Genomic DNA, 25,890 nt, shown 5'->3' with positions numbered 1-25,890 from the left:
GAAATATAGGATGAAGAGAATACTAATGAAAGGGAAGAAGCTTCCCAATCTCCTCCTATTATTTCTTATGATGAATCAGGTAACGAGGGGGAGCTTTTTATTCAACCAATCTCATCAATAAGGAGCTCAAAGAGGAAGGTTGAACCTACACATACATTTCCTTAGACCATGAGATTGTGCAACTCCCGGATACCGTAGGAATCCTTTTGGGTGTACCAAACGTCACAACGTAACTGGGTGGCTATAAAGGTGCACTACAGGTATCTCCGAAAGTGTCTGTTGGGTTGGCACGAATCGAGACTGGTATTTGTCACTCCGTATGATGGAGAGGTATCTCTAGGCCCACTCGATAATGCATCATCATAATGAGCTCAGTGTGAATAAGGAGTTAGTCACGGGATCATGCGTTACGGAACGAGTAAAGAGACTTGCTGGTAACAAGATTGAACGAGGTATGTGGATACCGATGATCGAATCTCGGGCAAGTAACATACCGGTGGACAAAGGGAATTTTATACGGGATTGATTGAATCCCCATCATCGTGCTTCATCTGATGAGATCATCATGGAATATGTGGGATCCAACATGGGTACCCAGATCCCGTTGTTGGTTATTAGTCGGAGAGATGTCTCGGTCATGTCTGCATGGTTCCCGAACCCGTAGGGTCTACACACTTAAGGTTCGGTGACGCTAGAGTTGTTATGGGAAATTGTATGTGGTTGCCAAAGGTTGTTCGGAGTCTCAGATGAGATTTCAGACGTCACGAGGAGTTCCAGAATGGTCCGAAGGTAAAGATTTATATATGGAAGCCCAGTTTGAGTCACCGAAATGGTTTCAAGGGTTATCGGTATTGTACCAGGACCACCGAAAGGTGTCCGGGGGTCCACCGGGTGGGGCCTCCTGCCCCAAGGACTTAATGGGCTGAACAAGGGTGGGAACCAGCCCCCTAGTTGGCTGGTGCGCACCCCCCAAGGGCCCAAGGCGCCTAGGGTTGGAAACCCTAGGGGGTGGGGGCGCCTCCCACCAAACTTGGGGGGCAAGTCCCCCCTTCGCCGCCACCCCCCTTGTAGATGGGATCTAGGGGGGGCGGCCCCCTCTCCCTTCCCCTATAAATAGTGGGGGGTTGGAGGGCTGCCACACGCCTTCCCCTGGTGCAGCCCCTCCTTCCTCCAACACCTCCTCCTCCTCCGTAGAGCTTGGCGAAGCCCTGCAGGAAAACCGCAAGCTCCACCACCACGCCGTCGTGCTGCTAGAGCTCTCCCTCAACTTCTCCTCTCCCCTTGCTGGATCAAGAAGGAGGATACATCCCCGGGCTGTACGTGTGTCGAACGCGGAGGCACCGTTCGTTCGGCTAGATCGGATCTTCCACGATTTGAATCGCCACGAGTACGACTCCATCAACCTCGTTCTTGTAACGCTTCCGCTTAGCGATATTCAAGGGTATGAAGATGCACTCCCTCTCTCTCTCTCGTTGCTAGTATCTCCTAGATTGATCTTGGTGACACGTAGGAAAATTTTGAATTATTACTATGTTCCCCAATAGAGGTACCATGCATGGCAAGATGTTTTGTAGCATTTGCCTTTGATTCTTTGAATAGTTGGGAAGTGGATATGATGTCATCTAGAGTCATTTCCTTCAATCCATGACGTTGTCTTATGTCCCACACCATTTGGTGATGATACGGAGCAAGAGCATGAAGTAACTTGTCCATGAGAAATCGCTTAGTCAAGTTGAATCCATCTTGTGTCTTGTCACAATCATAGGACTCGATGTCAGCGGTGAGGGTTATGAGACGCTCAAGGAGCTGCTTGGGGGATTCACCTTTCTCCATACAAAAGTTTTGCAATTGACCTTGGCAATTTCATACTGAGCAAGCTAGAGAGTGGATGTAAGGTCTCCTTTGCTTATCATTCATTCCTTTTCTTATGCACATGATTGTGGTGTCGTTGAGATGCTTGTCATAAGTTTCTCTTGGAGCGAGATTCTTTGGGTCGACAGGGTTGTAGGCATGCTCCAGGATGTCCAACATTTCATCATTGGCGTAGCTAAGATGGTCCTGCATACCAACTCTCCACAAAGCAAAATCGGAACTACCATCAAGCAAAGGAGGTTTCCCCCCAGGGTTATACTTAGGTTTCTCTACTTGAGGTCTTGCATAAAGCCATGGAACACTAGTGTGATCATTACTTGGAGGTTGTTGGCGAAGTGGAGGGAGTAGGCGCAGTTGGCCTCGAGGCCACACCACCAAGATTAGTAAGTGGTGCGAGCATCGTGGTTAATGTGGCTAATCTCATTTGGACCAAGGCCTCAAGAGAAGCATCATGCTACTCCTTTTGCTTAGCAAGGGACCGTTCCAGATCCTCAGAGGTGAAGGACTTAGCTTCCATGGAGGCCACACCCTTATCCTTCAGATTCGGAACAAGGGAAGTCCCATCGGGGTTCACCTCACTCTAGGGCGGTTAAGCCACAATATTAGAGCACGAGGCTCTGATGCCAATTGAAAGGATCGAGATGGACCTAGAGGGGGGTGAATAGGTACAATTCCAAATTTTAATTATTACTTAGCAATTTTAGGCACTAATGTGGAGTATAAGAATGAGCCTGACAATTGTAAAGGTGATACTAGTGCTAATTAAGTAAGAGGGTGAATACAACAAGTACTTTAAACAAGCTAGCACAATAAGATGTAAGTATAATCTAAGAGACAAGTAACCACAAGTAGGGAGCTAGGGTTAGAAATAACTGCAACTCCGAGAGATGAGGATGTATGCCGATGTTCACTTCCTTGGAGGGAAGCTACGTCATCGTTTAGAGTGGTGGATGTTACCATGAAGGCACACCAACACCACAAAGGCTCAGCCTATTCTCTCTTTGAGATATCACGACGAAGGTGATTCTCAACCACTAGTGGTAGACCTTGGGGTGGTCTCCAAACCCTCACAAACTTTCCGGGGGTAATCACAATGGTTTGATTCCTCACCGAAGAACTCCTACCGCCTAGGAGTCTCCAACCTCCAAGAGTAACAAGATCAAGGGAACCTCTCAAAACTTGTTCAAATAACGAATTCCTTTGGTTGAGAGGAGGGGAGAGGGACGATCTATCTTTTGATTGGAACAACACTCAAGAATCCTCACAAATGCTCTTGGGATCTAGGATTTGGTAAAAGCAAGAGAGAGTGAGAGAGAAAGGTGTTCTTGGAATCTTGTCACTGTGTTGGACCACCCTCACTCAAGGTGGAAGAATGATATATATAGTCATAGTGCAAAAGTGGTCGTTGGAGGTCACTTATGCTGCGCAGACACCGGTCGTCCGACAGGTACAGGACGTCCAGACAGAAAAGTCAGACATGTGTCGGTCGTCCGGTTATCAGAAAGTACAGTGGTCTAATGCAGCAGTGAGAGAAAAGGAGCACATGAAGCGGACGTCCGACAAACATCGGTCGTCCGGTGAACGGTTATCCAGAGCGGATGAAATTCTGTTAATATTGGTTCCGTGAATTGGCACCGGATGACTGGTTACCTATGGACGTCTGGAAGCCGGTCGCCCGGAAGGACCAGAAATCCGAGATTTTTTGTTCTGTAACAAGCCACCGGACATCCAGAGAGCAACAGTCGTCCATATAGTAGTGAAGCGCGGGACATCCTGTAATGTTCGGAAGTCCGACCAACAACAGAGGCTAATAACACAGCCAAGAGGATAACTCCTCCAAGAGATTTTTCCTAGATTTTGAGCAAGTCTTTTGCGAGAACGAGTGATCCCCTATTAATAGTGTGGGATCCCTATACTCAAATAAAAGAAAAACTGAGAAAGATCTATAACTTTGTGTCTTGTTTCTCCTTCCTTTGAGTATCTTGAATATGTCAGTTATGATCCATACTATAACCTTTTGGGAACTAAACCTGAGATGCACTTGACAGAAATGATTAGTTCCTATATGTATATTGTCAACAATATCAAAATATGATTAAGGGCATGATTGCACTTTCACCTTTCCACTATCACTGGGCAATACACGTGTTGTTCATTTGTAAAGAAATGCTTCCATTATTTCATAAAGGCATCCACATCATATCCAAGCTAGCCACATGGGGAGTTTTCAACTTCTAGGCAAGGGCATACACCAACAAATGGATGACGCCAAGAACCATACCCACCCAAATGCAAGCCGCGACAACTCGAGGAGCATGGAACTGCTTGGCTGCTAAAGTCTTCGGATGGATTCTACCAACAAAAATTAGAGGAATAAGCCCTAGATTGGGTAGAAGATACCAACCTGGAACAAGCAAGAGCTGACTTTGATTTGGTGCATGGGAAAAAGATAAAAATAAGAGGATCAACCAAAAGAGATGGACAAGGCCAAGCAAAGAATTAAAAACCATACTCCGAGTCCCCATTAACTCATTCAATACACTAGAAAACTTGATCTAGAAAACTCATACCTAAAACACTAGAGGCATGCTAGTGAAGGTATTCTCGAATAAAACATAGCCGACAAGGGAGACAGAGAAAGGTAGGCAGTGGATTCGAGAACAACACGAACCATGGTATTTTTGGCAAAAAATGCTTCAAATAGAGCAGAGGAGGGCATACCCAAACAAGACGAAAAAACTGTTGGAAATATGCCCTAGAGGCAATAATAAAATGGTTATTATTGTATTTCCTTGTTCATGATAATTGTCTATTGTTCATGCTATAATTGTATTAACTGGAAACCGTAATACATGTGTGAACACATAGACCACAACATGTCCCTAGTGAGCCTCTAGTTGACTAGCTCATTGATCAATAGATGGTTATGGTTTCCTAACCATGGACATTGGATGTCATTGATAACGGGATCACTTCATTAGGAGAATGATGTGATGGACAAGACCCAATCCTAAGCATAGCACAAGATCGTGTAGTTCATTTGCTAGAGCTTTTCTAATGTCAAGTATCATTTCCTTAGACCATGAGATTGTGCAACTACCGGATACCGTAGGAATGCTTTGGGTGTATCAAACGTCACAACGTAACTGAGTGGCTATAAAGGTGCACTACAGGTATCTCCGAAAGTGTCTGTTGGGTTGGCACGAATCGAGACTGGTATTTGTCAATCCGTATGACGAAGAGGTATCTCTGGGCCCACTCGGTAATGCATCATCATAAGGAGCTCAGTGTGACTAAGGAGTTAGTCACGGGATCATGCATTACGGAACAAGTAAAGAGACTTGCCGGTAACGAGATTGAATGAGGTATGGGGAAACCGACGATTGAATCTCGGGTAAGTAACATACCGGTGGACAAAGGGAATTGTATACGGGATTGATTGAATCCCCGACATCATGGTTCATCCGATGAGATAATTGTGGAACATGTGGGAGCCAATATGGGTATCCAGATCCCGCTATTGGTTATTGGCCGGAGAGGTATCTCTGTCATGTCTGCATGGTTCCCGAACCCGTAGGGTCTACACACTTAAGGTTTTTTGACGCTAGAGTTCTAATGGGAATAGTATGTGGTTACCAAAGATTGTTCGGAGTCCCGGATGAGATCCTGGACGTGACGAGGAACTCTGGAATGGTCCTGAGGTGAAGATCGGTATATTGGACGGAGCGTATTGGAGTCCGGAATTGTTCCGGGGGTACCGGGTGATGACTAGTGTGACCAAAAGGAGTTTCGGAGGCCCCGACAAGTGTTAGGGGGCCTTATGGGCCAAGGGTAGGGGGCACACCATCCCACTAAGGGGTTGTGAGCCCCTTCCACCCCATCTCACGTAACCTGGAGAGGTTTACTTCAAAAAACGTAACCTGGAGAGGTGGGGGCACCACCCGTAGGGCAGCCGCCCCTCCCGGCTTGGGGGCAAGTTTCCTAGGGGGTGGGGCGCCCAAACCCATCTAGGGTTTCCCCTAGCCGCCGCCCCCTCCTCTAGATCCATCTAGAGGGGCCGGCCCCCTCTCCCCTTCCCCTATATATAGTGAGGGAGAGAGAGGGCGGCCGCACCCCTTCCCCTGGCGCAACCGGTCCCTCCTCATACATCTCCTCCTCTGTAGTGCTTGGCGAAGCCCTGCTGGAGAACCACGAGCTCCACCACCACCACGCCGTAGTGTTGTCGGAGTTCTCCCTCAACTTCCCCTCTACCCTTGCTGGATCAAGAAGGAGGAGACGTCCCCGGGTTGTACGTGTGTTGAACGCGGAGGCGCCATCCGTTCGGCGCTAGATTGGATCTTCCGCGATTTGAATCACCGCGAGTACGACTGCATCAACCGTGTTCTTGTAACGCTTCCGCTTAGAGATCTTAAAGGGTATGAATATGCACTCCCTCCCTGTCTCTCTCTCTCTCTCTCTCTTGTTACTAGTATCTCCTAGATTGATCTTGGTGAGACGTAGGAAAATTTTGAATTATTACTACGTTCCGCAACAGTGACGTCAGAGCTAAGTCTATGCGTAGATTCTATGCACGAGTAGAACACAAAGTAGTTGTGGGCGATGATTTGTTTAATTTGTTTACCGTTACTAGTCTTATCTTGATTCGGCGGCATTGTGGGATGAAGCAGCCCGGACCGACCTTACGCGCACGCTTACGTGAGACAGGTTCCACCAACTGACATGCACTAGTTGCATAAGGTGGCTAGCAGGTGTCTGTCTCTCCACTTTAGTCGGATTGGATTCTATGAAGAGGGTCCTCATGAAGGGTAAATAGCAATTGGCATATCACCGTTGTGGCTTTTGCATAGGTAAGAAACGTTCTTGCTAGAAACCCATAGCAGCCACGTAAAACATGCAACAACAATTAGAGGACGTCTAACTTGTTTTTGCAGGGTATGCTATGTGATGTGACATGGCCAAAAGGATGTGATGAATGATATATGTGATGTATGAGATTGATCATGTTCTTGTAATAGGAATCATGACTTGCATGTCGATGAGTATGACAACCGGCAGGAGCCATAGGAGTTGTCTTAATTTATTGTATGACCTGCGTGTCATTGAAAACGTCATGTAATTACTTTACTTTATTGCTAACCTTTAGCCATAATAGTAGAAGTAATAGTTGGCGAGACAACTTCATGAAGACACGATGATGTAGATCATGAAGGTGGAGATCATGGTGTCATGCGGGTGACGAAGGTGATCATGCCGCGCCTCAAAGATGGAGATCAAAGGTGCAAGATGATATTGGCCATATCATGTCACTTTATGATTTGCACGTGATGTTTGTCATGTTTACATCTTATTTTCTTAGAACGATGGTAGCATAAATAAGATGATCCCTCATTAAAATTTCAAGAAAGTGTTCCCCCTAACTGTGCACCATTGCGAAAGTTCATTGTTTCGAAGCACCACGTGATGATCGGGTGTGATAGATTCTAACATTCGCATACAACGGGTGTAAGCTAGATTTACACATGCAAAACACTTAGGTTGACTTGACGAGCCTAGCATGTACAGACATGGCCTCGGAACACGAGAGAGCGAAAGGTCGAACATGAGTCATATAGTAGATACGATCAACATGGAGATGGTCACCGATGATGACTAGTCCGTCTCACGTGACGATCAGACACGGCCTAGTTGAGTCGGATCATGTATCACTTAGATGACTAGAGGGATGTCTATCTAAGTGGGAGTTCATTAAATAATTTGATTAGATGAACTTAATTATCATGAACATAGTCAAGAGGTATTTACAAATTATATCGTAGCTTGCGCTTTAGTTCTACTATTTTAGATATGTTTCTAGAGAAATTTTAGTTGAAAGTTGATAGTAGAAATTATGCAGACTGGGTCCGTAAACTAAGGATTGTCCTCATTGCTGCGCAGAAGGCTTATGTCCTTAATGCACCGCTTGGTGTGCTGAACCTCGAACGTCGTCTGTGGATGTTGCGAACATCTGACATACACGTTTTGATGACTACGTGATAGTTCAGTAATGTTAAACGGTTTAGAATTGGGGCACCGAAGACGATTTTTGAAACGTCGCGGAACATATGAGATGTTCAAAGGGCTGAAATTGGGATTTCAGGCGTGTGCCCATGTCAAGAGGTATGAGACCTCCGACGAGTTTCTTAGCCTACAAACTAAGGGAGAAAAGCTCAATCGTTGAGCATGTGCTCAGATTGTCTGAGTACTACAATCACTTGAATCGAGTGGGAGTTAATCTTCCAGATGAGATAGTGATGTTTCTCCAAAGTCACTGCCACTAAGCTACTAGAGCTTCGTGATGAACTATAACATTTCAGGGATATATATGATGATCATTGAGCTATTCGCGATGTTTGACACCGTGAAAGTAGAAATCAAGAAGGAGCATCAATTGTTGATGGTTAGTGAAACCACTAGTTTCAAGAAGGGCAAGGGCAAGAAGGGATACTTCATGAAACGGCAAATCAGTTGCTGCTCTAGTGAAGAAACCCAAGGTTGAACCCAAACCCGAGACTAAGTGTTTATGTAATGAGGGGAACAGTCACTGAAGCAGAACTACCCTAGATACTTGGTAGATGAGAAGGCTGGCAAGGTCAACAGAAGTATATTGGATATACATTATTAATGTGTACTTTACTAGCACTCCTAGTAGCACCAGGGTAATAGATACCGGTTCGGTTGCTAAGTGTTAGTAACTCGAAATAAAAGGCTACGGAATAAACGGAGACTAGCTAAAGGCGAGGTGACGATATGTGTTGGAAGTATTTCCAAGGTTGATATTATCAAACATCGCACGCTCCCTCTACCATCAGGATTGGTGTTAAACCTAAATAATTGTTATTTGGTGTTCGCGTTGAGCATAGACATGATTGGATTATGTTTATCGCAATACGGTTATTCATTTAAGGAGAATAATGGTTACTTTATTTATTTGAATAATACCTTCAATGGTCTTGCACCTAAAATGAACGGTTATTTGAATCTCGATCGTAGTGATACACATGTTCATGCCAAAAGATATAAGATAGTAATGATAGTGCCACCTGCTTGTGGCACTGCTATTTGAGCCATATTGGTATAAAACGCATGAAGAAGCTCCATGTTGATGGATCTTTAGACTCACTTGATTTTGAATCACTTGAGACATGCAAATCATACCACATGGGTAAGATGACTGAAAAGCCTCGTTTTCAGTAAGATGGAACAAGAAAGCAACTTGTTGGAAGTAATACATTTTTATGTGTGCAGTCCAATGAGTGCTGAGGCATGCAGTGGATATCGTTATGTTCTTACTTCACATATGATTTGAGTAGATGCTAAGTATATTTACTTGATGAAACACAAGTCTGAATTATTGAAAGGTTCAAGTAATTTTGGAGTGAAGTTGAAGATCGTCGTGACAAGGGGATAAAATGTCTATGATATGATCATAGAGATGAATATTTGAGTTACGAGTTTGGTACAAAATTAAGACATTGTGGAAATTGTTTCACAACTAATACCCCCTGAAACACCATAGTGTGATGGTGTGTCCGAACACCATAGCTGCAGCCTATTGGATATGGTGCATACCATGATGTCTCTTATCGAATTACCACTATTGTTTATGGGTTAGGCATTAGAGACAACCGCATTCACTTTAAATAGGACACCACGTAATTCCGTTGAGATGACACCGTATGAACTATGGTTTAGAGAAACCTAAGCTGTTGTTTCTTAAAAGTTTGGGGCTGCGACGCTTATGTGAAAAAGTTTCATCCTGATAAGCTCGAACCCAAAACGGATAAATGCATATTCATAGGACACCCTGGGTATACCTCCTATCTCAGATTCAGAAGCAAAATTGATTGTTTTTAGAAATGGGTCCTTTCTTGAGGAAAAGTTTCTCTTGAAAGAATTGAGTGGGAGGATGGTGGAGACTTGATGAGGTTATTGAACCATCACTTCAACCAGTGTGTAGTAGGGCATAAGAAGTTGTTCCTGTGGCGCCTACACCAGTTGAAGTGGAAGCTGATGATAGTGATCATAAAACTTCGGATCAAGTCACTACCAAACCTCGTAGGTCGACAAGGACACGTACTGCTTTAGAGTGGTACGGTAATCCTGTCTTGGAGGTCATGTTGCTAGACAACAATGAACCTACGAGCTATGGAGAAGCGGTGGTGGGCCTGGATTCCGAGAAATGGCTCGAGGCCATAAAATCCGAGAGAGGATCCATGTATGAAAACAAAGTGTAGACTTTGGAAGAACTACTTGATGGTCGTAAGGCTGTTAGGTACAGATGGATTTTAAAAGGAAGACGGACAATGATGGTAAGTGTCACCATTAAGAAAGCTCGACTTGTCGCTAAGATGTTTTTTGACAAGTTCAAGGAGTTGACTACGATGAGACTTTTTCACTCGTAGCAATGCTAAAATTCTGTTGGAATTATATTAGCAGTTACTGCATTATTTATGAAATCTTGCAGATAGGATGTCAAAACATTGTTTCCTCGACGAGATGCTTGAGGAAAGGTTGTATGTGATCCAACCAGAAGGTTTTGTCAATCCTAAAAGATGCTAACAAGTATGCAAAGCTTCAGCAATCCTTCTAAGGACTGGAGTAAGCATCTCGGAGTTGGAATATACACTTTGATGAGATGATCAAAGATTTTGGGTTTATACAAAGTTTATGAGAAACTTGTATTTCCAAAGAAGTGAGTGGGAGCACTATAGAATTTCTGATGAGTATATGTTGTTAACATATTGTTGGTCGGAAATGATGTAGAATTTCTAGAAAGCATATAGGGTTGTTTAAAAAGTGTTTTTCAATGGAAAACCTGGATTAAGCTACTTGAAGATTGAGCATGAAGATCTATGAGGATAGATAAAAATGCTTAATAGTACTTTCAAATGAATATGCACTGTGACAAGATTTTGAAGGAGTTCAAAATAGATCGGCAAAGAAGGAGTTCTTGGCTGTGTTAAAAGGTGTGAGTACTGAGTAAGACTCAAGACCTGACCACGACAGAGGAGAGAGAAAGGACGAAGGTTGTCCCCTATGCTCTACAGTATGTTGTGCTGTGTACCGCACCTGAAGTGTGCCTTGCCATGAGTCATTCAAGGGGTACAATAGTGATCCAGGAATGGATCACTAGACAACAGTCAAAGTTATCCTTAGTGGACTAAGGAATTTTTCTTGATTATGGAGGTGGTAAAAGAGTTCGTCGTAAAGGGTTACGTTGATGCAAACTTTGACACTAATCTGGATGACTCTGAGTAGTAAACCGAATTCATATAGTAGAACAATTATTTGGAATAGCTCCAAATAGTGCATGGTAGCTGCATCTACAAGATGACATAGAGATTTGTAAAGCACACACAGATCTAAAAGGTTCAGATCCGTTAACTAATAACCTCTCTCACAAGCGAGATATGATCAAACCCCATGGGTATTGGATTCATCACAATCACATAGTGATGTGAACTAGATTATTGACTCTAGTGCAAGTGGGAGACTGTTGGAAATATGCCCTAGAGGCAATAATAAAATGGTTATTATTGTATTTCCTTGTTCATGATAATTGTCTATTGTTCATTCTATAATTGTATTAACTGGAAACCGTAATACATGTGTGAATACATAGACCACAACATGTCCCTAGTGAGCCTCTAGTTGACTAGCTCGTTGATCAATAGATGGTTATGGTTTCCTGACCATGGACATTGGATGTCATTGATAACGGGATCACATCATTAGGAGAATGATGTGATGGACAAGATCCAATCCTAAGCAAAGCATAAGATCATGTAGTTCATTTGCTAGAGCTTTTCTAATGTCAAGTATCATTTCCTTAGATCATGAGATTGTGCAACTCCCGGATACCGTAGGAATGCTTTGGGTATATCAAACGTCACAATGTAACTGGGTGGCTATAAAGGTGCACTACAGGTATCTCCGAAAGTGTCTATTGGGTTGGCACGAGTCGAGACTGGGATTTGTCACTCCGTATGACGGAGAGGTATCTCTGGGCCCACTCAGTAATGCATAATCATAATGAGCTCAATGTGACTAAGGAGTTAGTCACGAGATCATGCGTTACGGAACGAGTAAAGAGACTTGCCGATAACGAGATTGAACGAGGTATGGGGATACCGACGATCAAATCTCGGGCAAGTAACATACCGATGGACAAAGGGAATTGTATACGGGATTGATTGAATCCCCGACATCGTGGTTCATCCGATGAGATCATCGTGGAACATGTGGGAGCCAATATGGGTATCCAAATCCCGCTATTGGTTATTGGTCGGAGAGGTATCTCGGTCATGTCTGCATGGTTCCCGAACCCGTAGGGTCTACACACTTAAGGTTTGGTGACGCTACAGTTGTAATGGGAATAGTATGTGGTTACCGAAGGCTGTTCGGAGTCCCGGATGAGATCCTGGATGTGACGAGGAACTCCGTAATAGTCCGTAGGTGAAGATCGGTATATTGGACGAAGGGTATTGGAGTCCGGAATTGTTCCGGGGGTACCGAGCGATGACTAGTGTGACCGAAATGAGTTTCGGAGGCCCCGACAAGTGTTGGGGGGCCTTATGGGCCAAGGGGAGGGGGCACACCAGCCCACTAATGGGTTGTGCGCCCTTCCACCCCATCTGAGGTAACCTGGAGAGGTGGGGGCGCCACCCCTAGGGCAGCCGCCCCTCCCGGCTTGGGGGGCAAAGTTTCCTAGGGGGTGGGGGCACCCAAACCCATCTAGGGTTTCCCCTAGCCGCCGCCCCTCCTCTGTATCCATCTAGAGGGGGCGGCCCCCTCTCCCCTTCCCCTATATATAGTGAGGGAGAGAGAGGGCAGCCGCACCCCTTCCCCTGGCGCAACCCCTCCCTCCTCATACATCTCCTCCTCCTCCATAGTGCTTGGCAAAGCCCTGCTGGAGAACCACGAGCTCCACCACCACCACACCGTCGTGTTGTCAGAGTTCTCTCTCAACTTCTCCTCTCCCCTTGCTGGATCAAGGAGACGTCCCCGGGTTGTACGTGTGTTGAACGCGGAGGCGCCATCCATTCGATGCTAGATCAGATCTTCCGCGATTTGAATCACCGCGAGTACGACTCCATCAACCGTGTTCTTGTAACGCTTCCGCTTAGCGATCTTCAAGGGTATGAAGATGCACTCCCCCCCTCTCTCTCTAGTTGCTAGTATCTCCTAGATTGATCTTGGTGAGATGTAGGAAAATTTTGAATTATTACTACGTTCCCCAACAAAAACATCTCAAACTGCCATGAAGAGCGAAAAAACCCACCCACTAAGAACCCCCAAACCCTCACCCAACTCAACGCCAACGAAGGCGGGGTGGGTGGAGGGAACGAGGAAGGGGTCTCGAAAAGTCTCTTGTTGAGTTTTCGGATCCACATTACATCTACACATCTGTTGCTTCAACCTAGCTTTGCAACACAAAGTTACACCAACAAATGGATGATGCCAAGAACCATATCCACCCAAATGCAAGCTGCGACAACTCAAGGAGCATGGAACTGCTTGGCTGCTAAAGTCTCCGGATGGATTCTACCAACAAAAATTAGAGGTATAAGCCCTAGATCGGGTAGAAGATACCAACCTGGAACAAGCAAGAGCTGACTTTGATTTGGTGCATGGGAAAAAGATAAAAATAAGAGGATCACCCAAAAGAGATGGAGAAGGCCAAACAAAGAATTAAAAACCATACTCTGAGTCCCCATTAACTCATTCAATACACTAGAAAACTTGATCTAGAAAACTCATACCTAAAACACTAGAAGCATGCCAGTGAAGGTATTCTCGAATAAAACATAGCCGCCAAGGGAGATGGAGAAAGGTATCTAGTGGATCCGAAAACAACATGAACCATGGTAGTTTTGGCAAAAAAAAGCTTCAAACAGAGGAGAGGAGGGAATACCCAAACAAACGGAAAAAAACATCCCAAACTGCCATGAAGAGCGAAAAAAACCACCCACTAAGAACCCCCAAACCCTCACCCAACTCACCGCCAACGAAGGCGTGGTAGGTGGAGAGAAGGGGTGGAGGGAACGAGGAAGGTGTCTCGATAAGTCTCTTGTTGAGTTTTCGGATCCACATTACATCTACACACCTGTTGCTTCAACCTAACTTTGCAACACAAAGTTACACCGAGGTTTAGACAAAAATCTTAAGAGTGTTGTTTGGTGTACTTTATTTTTTAAGCTTTGCACTAATAATTTAGACAACTATATTGATCTATTCATAAACAAGGTAGATAACAATAAATTGAACCAACAATTGTTCTCTCACGTTTCGTCTCATGTGTTCCTCAACGAAGAATATGTACATTTCAAACTGATTATGAGATCCCCACAAAAAAAAACTGATTATGAGATAACGAAACAACTAATTACTCGGTTTCCCAAAACAATTTAGGTTATACAAAAAAACCTCGATGCTAAATACGCTTACAAAGATCGTGAAATGTATCATGAAGGAGATCTTACGACTACACCGTGGGCCACTAAGCTTACATGTCTGTCATTAATCTAGTCTGAATTTTAAGAATTTGGGGTACATATGAACCCATTTTTAGAACTTAGTGGAAAAAAATTGTATGCTTATTTTTTGCAAATAGTTCGTGTATTGGGTAGAAACTCACCCATTACGGCATGTGCAAAAATGCAAAAAAGAGGAATTTGTAGTCACAAGTACTGTAGCTTCCACATTTTCTCATCTTTACACATGTCAAAAATGATCATAGTATCTTTTTAATGAAATTAGGTATAATTTCCACGCAATACCTTTATACATGCATTTTCCCTAAGTTTTGAAACTATGTACGATTTCTTTCCTAAGTTTTGAGACTTAGAAATGTGATTTTCACTACATTCCCAAAGTGAATTCATCCTGTATCATTTTCGTCATTGATCACGTTGTGCAGCCAACAACCATCTTTTTCTTTTTGACAGCAGCCAACCCAAGCAGCAGCAAGCCAGCAAAACTCCGGTCGCCGCCCACCTACCACCACCCCCACCTTCCCCTCGCCGCCCCCCCCCCCCCCCCCCCCCCCCAAACCTGAAGAACCTGCAACCTCACGCACCAGCAAGGTAAACAGACAGCTCCAATGGCGTTCTCCTCCCTCGCCACCCCTTCCTCCTCCTCCCCCTCCTCGTCTTTCACCCTCCCCACCAAGCCCTCCCCGGGCGCAGGCTCCCTCTCCTTCTCCAGGTGAGTCGCGGCGGCCCCTCCGCAGCTCTGCCTGTCTTGATTGATCTGTCCGCTGCCGTTGGGGGTAAAGATTTGATTTTGCGTGCTTCTCTGGTTGCAGGGCGTCCACGGGGAAGTTCAGGATGGCGGCGGTGAGGGCGGAGGCGGTGGACACGTCCATCAGCCCGCGGGTGAGCGCGCTGCGGCCGTCCAAGACCATGGCCATCACCGACATGGCCAGCGCGCTGCGGCAGGCCGGGGTGCCCGTCATCGGACTCGCCGCTGGGGAGCCCGACTTCGACACGCCGGCGGTGATCGCCGAGGTGACCGCCGTTTCTTGTTATTTATTTATTTTTGCAATGGGAAAGGGGGAGGAAATCAAGTAACTGTCCTCCGTTCCTGGTGCCTGGATCGCGGAATGATTTGGATCTTAGCGACATGACTTGGATCGCGAATGATAGCAGTCAAATTACCAGTCAGATTAACTGTGTTGAGCGACAATTTTTTTTGTTAGTTCGCTTCAAATTCCCCTTTGTATCATTGAAGCTTAATACAGTAGACTTCAGAGTAATGCATTCTGCAGGCACGCCTGCTGTTGTTGTACTATCATTTTCCTATTATACGTATATATGATAGTAGACTTCAGAGTAGGAAAATTGGATTCAGCATTTAAATTTTGCCAGCCGGAGTAGCAAAATTTAACGCATTATGAATCCAGTTTTACCAGCCGGCATAGCAAAATTTAATGCATCCTGAATCCAGTTTTCCTCTTATATAATACAGTAGTAGACTTGAGAGTAGTAAAATTGGATTCAGCATTTGAATTTTGATTTTTGCCCAGGCTGGGATAAATGCAATCAGGGATGGGTCTACTAGGTACACACCTAATGCAGGGACTATGGAGCTGAGGAAAGCTATCTGCAACAAGCTTCAGGGTGCGTGCGCCTGGATGAATTTCTCGTTTGCAGAATATTCAGATCGGATAAGTAGTCTAATTGACTTCCTTGTTGTTTGGTTATCGATATGCAGAGGAGAATGGTCTAACCTACAGCCCAGATCAGGTGCTAGTGAGCAATGGAGCTAAACAGTGCATTACACAAGCTGTTCTTGCTGTTTGCTCACCTGGTGATGAGGTAAAGTTATCACCTCTGTACACCGCAATTTTTTAGGAGAAATATATTTCATACTCCCTCCGAAGTTGTACTAAAGCAGCGACAATTAATATCGATCGGAGGGAGTACTAGCCTAGTAATACCATGAAAATAGCAGCACCAAGTGCTTATCCTGTAGTCATTTTGTTGTTCCCAGTCCATAAAAGTTAGCGGATTGCTTCGTTCTTTTTTGTTAAACTGCAAATATTGTTTGGGTCTTCCATGCCTTGTCATTATTGTGTCTCCTTACTGTTCGTGTGATCCTATCTCTACAGAACCATTTAGATAAAATGCCCTTACCAATGTAATAGTAATATTTTATGTATGGACGAAAGCGGCATCACTAAATGTGCACTCTTATAAATTTCTGTTTTTTCACACTGTATGTAGTTTGTCGCTTCCTTTTGGTTCCTTGATATCGTAAGAGCTTTGTAATAATTTTGGGCTGTGTGTCTCTTCGGATGCAGGGGCAGGGGACGCTTCTCTTCCATTATCTAAAAAACTAACCTTCTATTTTAGAAAATATCCCTGCAGGTTACAAGCCTAAATGATTGCTTGATTTTTCTTATTTGAACTGCAGATATTTTTAGCTTAATCTGGAGTAAACAAGCCATATAATTATATCATCTTACTATTCTTAGCACTGCATTGATTTGCACCCCATTCTTTGAAAATGTTGAGTTTTATCTTATTTTAGGTTTTGATACCAGCACCATTTTGGGTCAGCTATCCTGAAATGGCTAGGTTGGCTGGTGCAACACCAGTGATCCTCCCGACAAGCATATCAGACAATTTCCTGCTAAAGCCAGAGTCACTTGCCTCAGTGATCACTGAAAAATCAAGGCTCTTGATTCTATGCTCTCCATCTAATCCAACAGGCTCTGTGTATCCCAGGGAGCTGCTTGAGGAGATTGCTGCTATAGTCAAGAAGTATCCTAGGCTCCTGGTCTGCACTTTGACCTTTTGTATGTTATTCAGATTATTCAAGATCTTTTGCGTCAGCAGTTCATCACTATTGTTGATGCATCGTGCTTTTAACAATTTTTGCAGGTTCTATCTGATGAGATCTATGAGCATATTATCTATCATCCTGCTAAACACACAAGCTTTGCTGCATTACCTGGAATGTATGACAGAACATTAACTGTAAATGGGTTTTCTAAGGTAACATGGTTGTTTTTATTTTATTCTCTCTTTGTGATGATGAATGCAATAAATACCAATTTTGTGGAACATAACCCACATATTATTAGATCAAGTACTCCCTCCGTTCGAAAATACTTGTCATCAAAATGGATAAAAAGGGCTGTATCTATAACTAAAATACGTCTAGATACATCCCCTTTTATTCAATTTGATGACAAGTATTTCCGGACGGAGGGAGTATTAGTCAATGCTTGGGTTTGAGTAATCAAAATATGCCTTGCATAAAGAAGAGGAGGGAGTATAAATTTAGGTGTTCTTTCACGTAAGACTTGATAACTGAAGAAACAGATGTCCATGTTCTCTAGATATGCATGGTCTAGCTCAAGTTGGAATATCTTGATATTTACTGAACAAAATTTTTATAGGCTTTTGCTATGACTGGCTGGCGACTTGGATACTTAGCTGCCCCTAAACATTTTGTCTCAGCTTGTGGAAAGATCCAAAGCCAGGTGGGTATTTGTCTTTCTTTTCTTTCATCTGAATCATTTTGTGCTATCTGCTATAGAATGTTGCAACTTCCTAATTCCCTATTTTAGTTATCACTCCCTTTTTTTTCTTTGCTGGTGGTTGGAAAGGTAGGCCCAGCTCACCAGAGATCCTGAGTTTGTGTTTACATCCTTAATTCAGCAACACTGTACCCGAAAGTGCCGAATCTACTGGTAGTAGAGTGCAACCCTGAGTCTCTAAATTATTTAAACAGCAGCCACCATTAGGTCCAGTACCACCATCTTTACTACTGTAATTAATATAAAGATAAGAATCATAGTCTTGCAGAACTTATTTCGATCCCCAATGATGACAGTTCCCGATGGTGTTGTAGAAATTGGCTCACATATCTCCAGTCTTGAGTTTTTTTTATTTGTCCTGATAATAGTGTGTTTTTTACTACGCAGTACACATCTGGTGCCAGTAGTATATCACAGAAGGCAGGGCTTGCAGCCTTGAACCTTGGTTATGCCGGCGGTGAAGCAGTTGCAACCATGGTCAAAGCATTCCAGGAGCGCCGGGATTACCTTGTAAGTAGTTTCAGGGAACTGCCAGGAGTAAAAATATCAGAACCTCAGGTAAGCCTCTCGACTACGATGCTAGTTGCGACTATGTGACATATCTATATCAGGAAGGTAGCTAAGCTTCGCAATTTTCAGGGTGCTTTCTATTTGTTCATCGACTTCAGCTCCTACTACGGGTCTGAGGTAGAGGGTTTTGGCACCATCAAGGATTCTGAGACCCTCTGCATGTTCCTGCTAGAGAAAGCACAGGTGACGGTTACAGCCATTTCGAGTGTGTCATCGACATAAACAAGATCAATGGGTAGGTGGTTATCTAAGGTGTTTTCTCTTGCATCACAGGTCGCGCTTGTCCCCGGAGATGCATTTGGAGATGACAAGGGTGTTCGTATCTCCTATGCTGCTGCACTGTCAACGCTACAATCTGCGATGGAGAAGATAAAAGACGCAATGGCTCTGCTCAAGGCCCCTGCCGCGGTTCAATGAAAATAGCGTGCTGAAGGCATTTTCACCAGCATTATATTAAAAGCATGCCCATTGGGAAAATAGGAAGCATGCCATTGTTGTACAACAGATAGTTCACCATTTTTTTGGTTGCAAACTTGCGAGTGATTTGCTTTGTTTCAAACTTTTCATTTGGTGTAATGTAATTGTCTTTACCTGCAGGTCAGAAATGAAAATTATATGTTGTTTCAACAACCTAAGATGGGAAATAATTGATGTTCACTGATTTGGGTGGAAAAGGCCTTGTAAATCATTTATGGAGAAGTACTTAACATCCTGCCTTTTCAGCATTTTATCAACAAAAATATAGCATGCTAATGAATTTTTACGCAAGTTTTGTGCACAAGAGAAATAGCTGATACAATTGACCACTGCAGCGTTATCATGTGGCAAAGAAATGCCAACTGCAACGCATGAAAATCCCAGTGGCCATTTTCCCAGCAATTATAGGAAATTAGATATTTCATAATATACAGGAAGTACAGGATAGCATATCCACTTTTAGAAATAGGAAAAATACCCTAAAATTTATTCTATCTACACAGGTTGGCCTTCATATGTTACCAAGCCACAAACTGCTCATGAGAAGTGAGCATAGACCGATAGAGTCCCAACTGAAAAGTACTGATGGACATAGAGTATACTAGCAAAAAAATGTACACCAAATTGATGGAGTCTCCTCCTGAATAAGTAAGAGTGCAGAATCCAATTGGGAACAGCTGACGCCTAATCTAGTTTGCAACGACGGCTTCATCAAAGTTCCAGTCTCTGACAAGGTCCCTGGACACAGCACGGCTTCGTTGAAGGCGAGGAGTGCCCTCGGTGCCTTGACCAGCCGCTATGGATGGAAAGGGGGTCACCTTTGATGTCCCAACACTAGCAGATCCAGCCGGCGTTACTCTCCGAGTTAAGCAGGAAACAACAGCTCCACATCGGTTGTCCTCCTCTGAACTCGACACCGAGTAGCTTCTAAGAGAGTGTGAGGGGCTGTTCATGCCATGGCATACAAGACAAGCAAGTCTCATGATTATTGTCTAGCTGAAACTGCCAGTAACTGCAATGGAATGAACAATAGTTAGAAAATGTGAAATAAGAAATCATTATCTGTTTCAACTCACATCGTGGTCAATACCTTGAGTGACTAGTGCTACAAAGTAACACTCACAGTTTCATTAGAAAGTAGAAATATCTCTATTAACGCGGCACCAAGAAAGTAAGAAACAATCAACCCCAACAAAATTTCCAGGCATTTTAAACAGTCATAATCTCGCTACATAGAAAAGGACCACTTATAACAACACTATATTTTGCTTCAGTACTAACTAATGAGGAATCAAACATACAACGTGAGTTACAAGCTTAATTTATACTAAAAGAAAAAGCTAACATTTCCCTCATTCCAAAATATGCCCTCTATTCCTGTCTTCAACTTGACCGAATTACAACAGACCAATGGGCGGAGCAAATTATACCAGGAATTGTATTCAAAAGAGTTATAATATTTTTTCTCCCCGATTGTTCGTGGTAACATTTATGTCAAAGTTGGCCTCAGCGCGTGCACAATATTTGAATGAGGGATACTGACATATATGCTCACTGGTTAGGATAGTATAAGTCCCTGTTGCATCTAATCATTCATGGGAAAGAGTTGGCCCGTAACAGAAAACCAAAAAGAACCATGTTCAGGGCTCAATATTTCTAGAGCAAATCTAGCACAAAAAACATGGGAGGCAAAAAATAAAAAAGGAACTAACACATCTAATCTGCATGTATGCAATGGCAGGGCTGCAGTACTATCATCTAGATATTTTACTGATCCAACATACAATGTTAGGGTGCAGAATAATTCAAACCAGCTACCAGAATGCCAATGGATATGCCCATGAACACAAACAATCAGGACTTTCTCAGAGAGAAAAAAAGACCAAAGACTTCAGTATTATTGCAAAGGAAACGTCATAAGCAACTATTGAGCTGTATATTCCAAGATGAAACACATAACAGGTAAATGCAAACCGAATTCTTCATTCTTTGAGCAGACGGGTAGGCTTTTGAAACATAAACATGACGCTATCATACTAGTTCAAAAAGATGATCTACAAGTCTACAACAAACAGATGATTTATAAAGCATAAGCTGCATTGATATGGGAAGCACCTCTATAACCATCTCCTTAATTCTCATTAAGTTGAAGCTACGAACATTATGAAGTGACATATTTTTGCACGGATACGAGGATGATATGGAACTAAAGGTCCAAATCTAAAAGTAATCAACAACCTAAAGAAACAAAAGGTACTGTACTCATTTGCTTCAATTATATAGCTATAAAGACACGGCAAAAGAGCGACTTTGATTAGTCTAAATAGGGCTCCTTTTCTACGGGCAGAATCATAGCTACAAGACATGGACAGGTCTCCAAACCAATCGTAAGAGCAGGGGCGGATCTGCCGGGTGTGCACCGGCGCACCCAGAAATTCTGGAGGACAGCGGGGCTTAACACTAATCACTGGATGAAACCAAGCTCATACCTCAAAGGCTCAATGACCGGAGACTGCGGACGAGGTGGAGACAGCAGGAACGCGATCTCGCGATGCGGAGATCGGGAGCGGCGATGACGGCGACGCGCGTGAGAGGCCTTGGGGTGGGGGGGGTGGGGGGGGGGGTTGAAAGCGTCGGCCGGGACGGTAGGCTGCGATGGCGCGGCGGCGGCTGTAGGGCAGGCGATGCGGAGGCCGTGCTGGGTTGGATTGGCAGAGGTCAGGAGGGACTCGAGGAGGAAGATGCAAGAAAGGTACGGGGAAAAGGAGATAAGAGTTTCGGTGCGACCGTGACAAGGTTTTATTTATTTATTATTATTAAAAATATTTCGACAAAAATCAAAATAAACTTTTAGCAGGAAAAAAATTTAGTGTTGGCCCAAATGATCATAACAGGTGCCGGTGGAAATTTATGATCTCTTAGCTTATACTCCTAAATTTAAACATGTCAGGGAGGCAGGTTTTTAATGGTAAAATGGCGGACTAGCTCCCTCATCCCTCTACTTAATGTACTTAATGTTTTTTTTCTCTTGACATTTCCTTCTAGCTTATCCTCTCCGCTGACTTGTTGACCAAGGTTTTTTAATGTACTGACATTATTTTGCCAATTTGCCAAGTAGACGATGGAATTTGGGTAGGATGACCTATTCCCAAAACAATGGTGGGTCATTTGTAAGGCTATAAGAGCCTCTTTAACTCAAAAAGGGGTTTTCGAAAGGTTCTTTTGTTGTTGCGAAGGTCGTATATTAAGTATCACATGCCCTTACAAACACACTCAAATAGAAACTTGATGTTACCTCGCCCTTAGTGTTACACTCAAAAAAAACAGGATACTAGTTATATATTATCCTGTTTTTTTTTGGCGTATTCGCATGTTATATATAAGTAGTGATGATACCTCGCCCATTGCAGCACAAATTGGTTGCAGTTATTTCAATGAGATTAGTTGTATGAAACATTGGTGTTTAAATTAACAATGAGAATTGAAACTAAAACACATATAATTTATTGTATTTTACAATTATATAGTTGTAGAATACTTATTGATTACGAGTAACATGCACAATGCATGTTAAAGTGTCTTTTTACATGCATGGTGGCATTGGTGCAGTTGGCACAGTTGTATGGTGAGAGAAGTGCATATTATGATAGGTATTTTTCATCCATGGTGACATGATGAGTTGACATAGCTGCCTGTTGAGAGAATTATAATTCAGCTCTTTTAAGTACATGGGACATGCAGAGAGGTCAAGTTTTTTTTTTCAACAGAGACCATAGTCCAGTTCAATGGGGAAAATGAAACGTAAATCGTTACAACACGCCACATAACTACCGCCGTGAACCACCATCTGATCTACTTCTTCCGTCCCATAATATAAGACGTTTTTGAAGTTTAAATTAAACTGCAAAAACGTCACATTATGAGACAGAGGTAGTAACTACCAACAGTTGCCAGCATCATACACAGCTATGCGAAATAAAAGAGCATCATGCACAGCTCACATATGCCACATATTCCCTCTATCTCCTCTCCTGCCGTCACTGCCTAATGTCAAGTTGTGCTCCACTAACTCGTATCTCTTCTATGCTCAACTTAGAATGCACCTCAAAAACCATACAATCAACACATTTCCCCTTTCTCTGAAAAAAACCCGCAAGTGTCTTGGTCGTAAGTGGTGGTAACTGTCTCAGGGTGATTCCCAGCGAGGTAACCTGACCGTGGCTGTGAGAACATGAATCCATCGAGGCAACAACCCGGCAGCAAGCAACGCTGGCCAAGTGGCTAGTTAGGTGGACATACGGTGTCAGATGCAGGCTTGCGTGGACAGCATGCGTGCCTGCCAACTTTGCCTGATCATGCACACATACAAGTGGTGTGGCATGTACTGGTGTTCGCCGGCAGAGCACTTGCCCCTGTTTTGGCCAGCACCAGGACAGCTGAATGTCATCGTGTGTTCGGCAGCCGGCTCAGATGATCAGTCGTTGGCGCCAATAATTTCGTTATCAACATGTTGAGCTGTTGATCAATTCTTTCGATTCAGAGGAATGAGCGGTATGGGCATTTTTTCCCCCTCTCTCGTTCTCCTCTGCTTATTGACCTTCTTAGCAGAGCTGTCTAATGAGTTGATCACCTGCTTTTGTGGATGGGCCTCTTGGTCTGTTGCCGGTAGTTCAGTCGTGCTTTTTCTAAAAAAAAGTTCAGTTGTGCTAACATGAATGAGTGTATTAACAGGTCGTGACTACTACTAGTGAGTAGTGAGGGTTAGTAATCGTGCCTGTCTATGCGGAAATTCACAGGGCACACACCTGCCCACCCCTGCGATCCGCAAAGTAGTTGGATCCCGCAAGAGGTTACAGTAAGTTTTAATTTTTACAGTTCAAAACTTCCAATTTTGCATTTCAAACTTATGATTTTCTCAGTCGTTCGTGTCAAGTTTTAGAGTAGAAACTCTTAAGTGTTTTTTGTCTGTCGCAGGTACTAAAATTGTGTCTTTCTCGATCACTCATGCTAAGTTTCAAAACTCGTCAAAGCATATTTTAAATGGATCTTATTTAAAGCCCTCATCACGAGAAACATGAATATGAAAACATAATTTAATTTAGACTTTCCGTTCAAAGTTTATGAAAGATTAAAAATCAAAAGCCAAAAGAAAAAGCACATGCGAGGGGCTCAATGCCCTCCCACTTGCATGCCACAAACACCCCCCCCCTCCTCTAATATGAATGAGCGTATTAACAGGTTGTGATTACTACAAGTGAGGGTTAGTAATCGTACCTGTCTATGCGGAAATGGCACACACCTCCCACCCTAGGATCCGCAAAGTAGTTGGATCCCGTAAGAGGGTATAGTAATTTTTACTCTTTAAAACTTACAGTTTTGCATTTGAAATTTAGGATTTTTCCAGTCACTCGTGTCAAGTTTCAGAGTAGAACTTTAAGTGTTTTTTGTCGGTCACATGTACTAAAGTTGTGTTTTGCCGGTCGCTCGTACTAAGTTTCAAAACCCGTCAATATGTATTCTAAATGGATTTTATTTGAAGCCCTCGTCACGAGAAACATGAATATGAAAACATGACTCAATTTGGTCTTTTGGTTCAAAATTTATGAAATATTAAAAAATGGAAGCTAGAAAAAAAAAGAACGTGCGAGGGGCTCGGTGCCCTCGCACTTGCATGCCACAAATTCTCTCTCATGTGTCTGCCCTTATACACGAAGTCACAAGGCCCAAGTCGTATTTATTTAGTATAGAAAGGTTCCCTCCGATTTCATTAATAGTAATCATTAGAAGTTTCGAGGCAAACTAAAAGGAACCCAACACTAACAAGCATTCAGTTAGAGCTTCGTGAAGATCTAAGATCAAGAGAAGCCAAGAGCTAAAAGAGTAAGGACAGGACTCCTCTTCTTTTTAGAGAAAAGGCATACGTCAGACTTTATAAATAAAGCCACACAACAAAGTATCAACAGACCAACACAATGCAAGCAGTGCACCCAAAACAACGGCCAATCACCACAAGACACACAGACCAGAGTACAGCGACACACATGCCCAAGTAAAACATAGAGAGGCACGCAAGCCAACCACCCACTGCACTACGGAGGACCCAACAGGCTAAGACGAAGATGTGACGGAAGGGGAAGACATCAGGTTGGCAGACGCCCTAACTTTGTTGATCAGCACCTCCATACCGTCCTGATCTGCAGGTTTAGTCAATAATTTTCACTGCTGCAAGAAGATAGACATTTTAAACAGGACATCAGCAGGCTTGTTAGGAAAAACACTCTCGATGGTGAATTTGTTTCTGGTAGTCCATAAGGACTAGCAAAGAGCACCCAGCCCAACCCAAAACAGCCTCTGGACCGCCCCTGAAGGCTAGCAGTCAGCATACGAACATCTGAAAACGAGTCGGGGCCCTAGGAAGTGTTCAGCCAGGAACGAACACAACCCCACATCCACTTGGCCAGAGCACATCCAAAAAATATATGATTGGAATCTTCCAGAGCAGAGCATAAGGCACAGAACACAGAGCCGGGGCCATTCCTCTTCTGAATCTGATCAGCGGAAGACGGCCGGCCCCTAATGGCTTGCCAAAGAAAAATATTGATCTTAGGAGGGATCCTGGCAGCCCAGATTTGCTTGAGCTTGGAGGAGGGAGTGCCAGAGATAATCCCAGCATACAACGACTTGATAGAGAACTTCCCAAACGCTGCATGGGGCTAGGTCACCTAGTCCTCCTCCTCAGAGGACAGGGAATAAAGCAGCAAGACAATGCCAGTCCCCCAACTCTTCGGGAGAAAAAAATCGCCAGAAGCCCAGGTCCCAATTATTACGAGAGAGCTCAGAGATTGAGATCTCAGGGTTAGAACAACAGGGAAAAAAGCGGAAAC

The 25,890-nt window shown here is 43.6% G+C and overlaps 2 protein-coding genes across 3 annotated transcripts; one reads left to right on the top strand and one right to left on the bottom strand.

Annotated features, from left to right (window-relative positions):
• The first annotated feature begins 14,958 nt into the window (after positions 1-14,958).
• Positions 14,959-19,203, top strand: LOC123134544 (bifunctional aspartate aminotransferase and glutamate/aspartate-prephenate aminotransferase). 2 transcript variants are annotated; one of them, XM_044553785.1, is made up of 10 exons: positions 14,959-14,996; positions 15,218-15,419; positions 15,938-16,031; positions 16,126-16,229; positions 16,945-17,193; positions 17,298-17,411; positions 17,819-17,902; positions 18,347-18,517; positions 18,599-18,712; positions 18,803-19,203. In XM_044553785.1, exons 2-10 carry the CDS (start codon positions 15,240-15,242, stop codon positions 18,944-18,946), a joined length of 1,254 nt encoding a protein of 417 aa, XP_044409720.1. In that variant the 5' UTR covers positions 14,959-14,996; positions 15,218-15,239; the 3' UTR covers positions 18,947-19,203. The 2 variants fall into 2 exon arrangements, with proteins under 2 accessions (XP_044409720.1, XP_044409715.1); XM_044553780.1 differs by having other exon boundaries at positions 14,963-15,117.
• Positions 19,204-19,316: 113 nt separating this feature from the next.
• LOC123134562 (uncharacterized) lies at positions 19,317-21,749 on the bottom strand. The gene is made up of 2 exons (XM_044553793.1): positions 21,496-21,749; positions 19,317-20,018 (listed from the first exon to the last, which is right to left on the bottom strand). The coding sequence occupies exon 2, from the start codon at positions 19,987-19,989 to the stop codon at positions 19,696-19,698; it is 294 nt and encodes a 97-aa protein (XP_044409728.1). The 5' UTR covers positions 19,990-20,018; positions 21,496-21,749; the 3' UTR covers positions 19,317-19,695.
• Positions 21,750-25,890: the final 4,141 nt, after the last annotated feature.

The sequence above is a fragment of the Triticum aestivum genome, chromosome 1B, assembly GCF_018294505.1.
Source record: "Triticum aestivum cultivar Chinese Spring chromosome 1B, IWGSC CS RefSeq v2.1, whole genome shotgun sequence".
Classification (NCBI taxonomy): domain Eukaryota; kingdom Viridiplantae; phylum Streptophyta; class Magnoliopsida; order Poales; family Poaceae; genus Triticum; species Triticum aestivum.
This window is presented reverse-complemented; position numbering and strand designations above follow the sequence as displayed.

Excerpts from the sequence above, each read along its gene's own strand:
- LOC123134544 (XM_044553780.1), top strand. The coding sequence starts at position 15,014 with ATGGCGTTCTCCTCCCTCGCCACCCCTTCCTCCTCCTCCCCCTCCTCG. Across the intron at positions 16,032-16,125 it reads TATCTGCAACAAGCTTCAGG|AGGAGAATGGTCTAACCTAC; the intron begins GTGCGTGCGCCT and ends ATCGATATGCAG. Across the intron at positions 16,230-16,944 it reads TTTGCTCACCTGGTGATGAG|GTTTTGATACCAGCACCATT; the intron begins GTAAAGTTATCA and ends ATCTTATTTTAG.
- LOC123134562 (XM_044553793.1), bottom strand. The coding sequence starts at position 19,989 with ATGAGACTTGCTTGTCTTGTATGCCATGGCATGAACAGCCCCTCACAC.